This window comes from Tauraco erythrolophus, chromosome 7 (assembly GCF_009769465.1).
Source record: "Tauraco erythrolophus isolate bTauEry1 chromosome 7, bTauEry1.pri, whole genome shotgun sequence".
Taxonomy (NCBI): domain Eukaryota; kingdom Metazoa; phylum Chordata; class Aves; order Musophagiformes; family Musophagidae; genus Tauraco; species Tauraco erythrolophus.
The window spans coordinates 64,322,924-64,328,923 of NC_141471.1; the positions used below are offsets into that span (position 1 = coordinate 64,322,924).

The 6,000-nt window shown below is 50.0% G+C and overlaps 1 protein-coding gene across 1 annotated transcript in view; it reads right to left on the reverse strand.

Moving 5' to 3' along the window:
• Positions 1 to 4,775, reverse strand: part of CTDP1 (CTD phosphatase 1) — a 107,339-nt gene extending 102,564 nt beyond the window's left edge. The window contains exon 1 of the mRNA XM_086614229.1: positions 4,444 to 4,775. Coding sequence (XP_086470355.1) covers positions 4,444 to 4,775 — 332 coding nt within the window. The remainder of the gene's footprint in view (positions 1 to 4,443) is intronic.
• Between the last annotated feature and the right edge of the window lie 1,225 nt (positions 4,776 to 6,000).

The following is a 6,000-nucleotide window of genomic DNA, read 5'->3' on the forward strand; positions in this document are numbered from 1 at the left end:
AAGGATGGAAAGCGAGAAAAAGAGCCCAAGCCATGTTTCACCACGTGATCTCCAACCCCCAACTCAAAGCTAGCTGGAAGCACCCTGAAGCGTGAGCATCCCTTCCAGTCAACTCCGGTACCAGCTGGAAGCCATCAGGAAACCACGACCTAAGGAAGCCACCCCAGGAAGAACCGCAGACACAAGGCTGCTACAACCACACCACTGCTCACTGCTGAGCCCGACACCTGTTTCCAACCAAACCCGACTGAGCAGCTCGATTCTCTTCGATAAGGAAGTTCCTACAAGTTTTGTGAAAACAGATGAGCGTGAGCTCCCAGCTTGATAGGTGCCAGAGAACTAGGAAGAGAAGAAAGAAGGCAACAAGGGATGGAAACCTCTTATTTTGAACTTGGATCTTTTTCAATATCAAATTCAGCCAAACACAAGACAGAGGCATTAAAAAGCAGGATGCCTTACTATCAGAGTGTATGATGGGATGGAGGAAGGAGGAAATGAAAAGATACACGGGGAAGAGGTCAGAAAGAATTACTGACATAATAATTACATTATTACTATAAAAAGAATAATGGAATGAATCCAAGGGGAAAAAGGAATCAGGTGGGAGATGCAGTAAGCTGGGACTGTTAAGTGTTATTCACCAATCCTCAGTGTTTGGCAATGAGGGTTTTTTGTAGATTCTAATGAGTTCATTAAATACTTGACATATCATGAAAACATTTGTGTCTACATGAAACAGCAAGTTGTTTTCCTGTAGTTTTGTGTAAACAAACTGGAATTCATCAGCATTTTATTCCCCTTGAAGACTGCAAGATGAAAGGTACTGGGGTCCAGGGTTAAGTGTCCTCCTCATTGTGGGTGGTACACTAAGCCCTGGGGCTTTGTGACATTAGATAGCTAAAGGAAGACAAACATTTTAAAATATATATATATATCAAGTTTTTGACATAAAAAAATGCCAACTAACAGCATATGAAAATCTACGGTTTTAGAGAACAAATTCCCACCTCTTTCCTGCTGTCTTCTCCAAAAAAAGAAAACACATGTTCTGCATCACTGGAATCCAGATAGGCTTAAACAAGATTTTTATTAAAACTCATCTGCTTTATGTTCTGTAGAAGAAGGCAAGTTTTACCTAGACACAAAGACACTCAGTTTAAACATATAGGTAATAAATATTTTGGAAGACTCTACTAACGTGAACCAAACACTAGACCTTCAACAGTCCATCCCATCAGTAGGGCTTGAGAGGGGACTGCTCTTGTGAGACCCCACCTCGAATACCGCGTCCAGTTCTGGTGTCCCCACCATAAGAGAGACATAGATCTGTTGGAGCATGTTCAGAGGAGGGCCACAAAGATGATCCAGGGGCTGGAGCACCTCTGCTACGAGGACAGGTTGCGGGAGCTGGGATTGTTCACCCTTGAAAAGAGAAGACTTCGGGGGGACCTAAGAGCTGCCTTCCAATTCCTGAAGGGAACCTACAGGAAGGCTGGGAGGGGACTTTCTACAAGAGTGTCCACTGACAGGACAAGGGGAAATGGGTTTAAGTTGAAGGAGAACAGATTTAGATTAGATCTTAGGAAGAAATTCTTCAGTACGAGGGTGGTGAGACTTTGGAATAAATTGCCCAGAGAAGTTGTGGATGGCCCCCTCCCTGGGGGTGTTCAAGGCCAGGTTGGATGGAGCCTTGAGTAGCCTGGTCTAGTTGAGAGGCGTCCCTGCCCATGACAGGGAGGCTGGATTAGATGATCTCTGAGGTCCCTTCCAGCCTATGCCATTCTATGAATCGGAAACGCTTACGTCAACAGTCCCATAAAACAAAACACTGACCCAACCCAGAATCCTGACATACCTGTAACAGCTTCAGAATCATTAACCTCGATGGGTAACTGGCATTAATAACACGGAGAGCAGCGCAGCAATTTTTGACGTTTTACTTGTTGCTCCTGCTACTCATCGAAATTATGCTTCATTACCACCAAAGGATTTTCATTAACTGCTTGCTGTCATCCCTGCTATTTACAGTCCTAACAGGTCAAACTCCTTCCTCTCCCAAGTCCTAGGCTGACGTTTGATGCAAGCTTACCTCTCCTAGCTCGAGCAAAAGCCACCTCCTGCCCGCCTGGGGCTGCCACCCCCACCCCATACCATCCTCTCCTCTGTAGACTGTTTACACCACCATCAATGCCAAAAAGTGGTGAATCAAACCACAAGAAAATTAAGTGCTATATACACAGAAAATTACTTTCACATACCAAAAGATTTCACCTCATGCCTGATAGAAAAGAAAAATAACCAAACAAGTTAGAAATGCATCTTCTTAAGGCAGAGAGACTTGTGCTAAAAGCTGTGATTATTTTCAGAAATAACAATGACCAAATTGACGTAGAAAAAACTTGGCCCGTCACATTGTTTATCCTCAAATAAAAAGGTTTAATCAACTTATGTTCTTACATTCTAAGGAAAACAAAAAATATTTGGAATAGAAACAGTATTTCTACAGTGTTTAAGTGCCTGACAAATATTTGCACATCTTTGGTTTATAGAGATTTCAGGGCTAAACTGACCAAACCCCCTTTTTTTGAAGGCAGCAAATGCCACCTACCACCAAACCCTGGACAGTTTGAAAAAAGCGCATCTTCTGGAGATGACAAATAAATTTCAGCGATGTTACCTACCTTAATCACACCTGTACTTTAACACTGCATAATCTTAATATATATTTAAGTATTGCTGATAGGTAGGGAAATATTATTATTTCCATTCCACAGAATGGGAAGCGAAAGGCAAGAGATTAAATGCTCACCAAAAAAAAAAAACAAGAAACTTTTAAGTGGCTGAAGAAATGCCTCCACCTCCTGACCAGCTCTACCACCCTTACTTCATGCTGCTTCCACCTCTTCTCTTGAGCTTTTCTTTCACGTTCACCCAGTAAATACCATCAGGGCACGCAACAGAGAACGCACACTGAAAAGTCAGAATTCCAGGAGCGCGACGTCTAGCAATGACCAATATCAAGAACCAGCTTTTAGTGGTACAAGATAATAATGTTTTAGAAGCCAAGAACAACAGTAATAAAGAAGAGTATCTAATTGTCTCAAAGCAAAGACTTGCTAATTATAATCAAGACTAAACAAACCCAGTAAAAGTGATGTATAAAAACTGCTGCATTCGAGTTCTAAAGTTTACTTTGAGCAAAGCTAAACCTAAAATACTGCTACATCAGACCCAGCACGTTTTAAGTCGCTTACATTTACCATTTAAGTCTTGGTTTTTTGTATTGTTTTTCCCCCCAAGTGCATAACTAACATAATGAAAAGACATGATAAAGTTATCTCCCTTTCCACTCGGCACTATCAAGATGAATTTCTTCATGTAGACAGTGTTTTAAAATTTTAGTCTGTATTTTTAAGATGTTTTTAGTCTGGCCCAGCACCTTTGATGTAAATCAGATATTAAAAGATGGTCCATGTTGCACCAGATGCAACAGCAGAACACTGACATGGCACGAAAGGAAAGCCACAGTCTTATTTCAGAAAGAATAATGCTTTCTGTAGCAAGAAAAACACAGCTTGTATGGCTTCTGTTTTTTACTGACCAATAAGAAAAGAATTGGATAGGTTTTTTTTTTCCCTGAGCCTCAGAGAACACCTTCACCCACAGATGTTTTGCATATCCTGGTGATTTCCAATCAAGAAAGTTTAGGCCTGGCTGCACCCACCCAAAAAAAAATAAAATCAAGAGAACTGCAATAAAAGACAACAACTTGCTGTCATAAAAGAGAGGAAGTGGAGTGCTCCAATGGTTTCCTGTTGAGAAAAAAAAAAAGTCTGCTTGAAGTACAGGGTAGCAAGCTGCTCGCCCAATTTCACCCAGAAATTTGAGAGGCCTCATGTAACTATGAGCCATTTAAGAACCTAAAAGCTGACGGACATCCAGTCTTCCCACGCCAAAGCCATTTAAACTAAGTTAAACCAGGAAAAACCCTCTTGTTTTCGTTGCTCTTCTGAAAGTTCGAATTGCGCCCTCTCGTTTGCGTTTGTGAAGCTTTATGCATTAAAGCACCAAAAAGTATTAAAAGCTGCCAATATTACGCGTATGGTACGCGGTAACATCCAGGTGTCCCGCCGCAGCGCTGATTCCCGTTAAAATCGCTCCTAGCGAGCGGGAAGCGATCCCTTCGCTGCCCGAGTTTTGCGCCAACCCAACAGCGAACTACTAAACCAAAAAAAAAAATTAAAAAAAATTAAAAAAAGTATTTCCGAGTAAGTGAGCGCGGTTTCCAGGGGAGGGTGTCCCCGCCCGTGGCAGGGGGGTTGGAAGATGATCCCCGAGGTCCGTCCCGACCTGGGATGGGGAACGGTGGCCGCGCCGCGCCCCGCGCGTCCCGGGGCAGCGCTGCCCGCCCGCCCGCCCGCCCGCCGCCGGCCCCGCACTCACCCGGGCGCGATGACCTGTCCGGGCCGCGCACACAGCTCCCGCACCACGCCGGGCCGCTCCGCCTTCAGCTTGCGCTCGGCGCCGGCCCGCTGCGGGCGGCTGCCGGCTGCCGGGGGGGGCAGCGGCGGCGGCGGGACGGCGGGGCGCGGGGCGGGCGGCGCCGGGGCGCACAGCGCCAGCACCGAGCCGATCTGCACCGCCGCCCCCACCGACACCTTCCACTCCAGCAGCCGCAGCGCCCGCGGGCCCGGCGCCCGGATCTCCGTGATCGCCCCCGGCGGGCCCTCAGCGCCGCGCCCGCCGCCGCCGCCCCTCTCCGCCGGTGCCTCCATCGGCGGAGGGGGGGGACGGGTCGCTATGGCAACGCCCGCGCCGCCGCCCGGACGCGGGACCGGAGCGGTGCCGCCGGTGGGGGGGAGGGGAAGGGGGGGGGGGGGAAGGGGGGGAGGGGGCGAAAGGCACCGGCAGCGACGACGGGCAGCGAGGTCACGGCCGCTCTGCGCACGCGCCGCCGCCGCGCGTCCGGTCGGCCTTAAAGGCGCCGCGCACCCGGCTCGCGCCGCGGGGAACGGCGGAGGAGGCGGAGCCGCCGCGCGCCAGCGCGCCCGCGCGGGAGCCGCCGCCGCCCGCCCGCGTGGCGGGAGGCGCGGGGCATGGCGGGAGCTGTAGTTCGCGGGGCGGGAAAGGCGGCGGCGCGGGGCGGGGTGGGGGGGAATCGGCGCTGCCATCGCCGAGCGGATCCCGGCAGCTGCGCGGCTCCGCTCCGCCCTCGGATCGGGGAGATCCGCGCTCGCCATCCAAGGGGGCCGTGGCCATGCTTCCCGCTCCTATCCAAGGGGCCGTGGCCATGCTTCCCGCTCCCAGCAACGGGGGCTGTGGCCGTGCTTCCTTCTCCCATCAACGGGGGCCGTGGCCATGCTTCCTGCTCCCATCAACAGGGGCCATGGCCATGCTTCCCACTCCCAGCAACGGGGGCTGTGGCCATGGTTCCCGCTCCCAGCAACGGGGGCTGTGGCCATGCTTCCCGCTCCCATCCAAGGGGGCCGTGGCCGTGCTTCCTGCTCCCATCCAAGGGGGCTGTGGCCATGCTTCCCGCTCCCATCCAAGGGGGCTGTAGCTATGCTTCCCCCTCCCATCCAAGGGTGCCATGGCCATGCTTCCCGCTCCCCTCAAAGGGGGTCAAACTGAAGTCTTGACAGTGCGTGGCCACACAGGGCTAATAGTGGTGACGTTACAGGTAAGGGATGAAGTAAGAAGCGCTCACCTCGCCTTGCCGACCCTGATACATGAACTCTTACCTCTGGAATAAACCGAGGGTGTGTTGCAGCTTCTACAGTGCTGCTCGTCTCCAAAAGCCTCTGCTGCCCCTCCTTCCACGGAAACTATTTTGTGATTTTTCTCTGCACCTGTAATTGTGCAGATGAAAAGCTCAGCTGGGAGAATAACAGCCAAAATCTACATAATTATTGTTGCTTTTCCTGGTTGCTTCGATTGCACTGAGACAAAGCTTTACAAAATAAGTATACCTATCAATCCCAGCTTCGGTGCGAGGGAAAA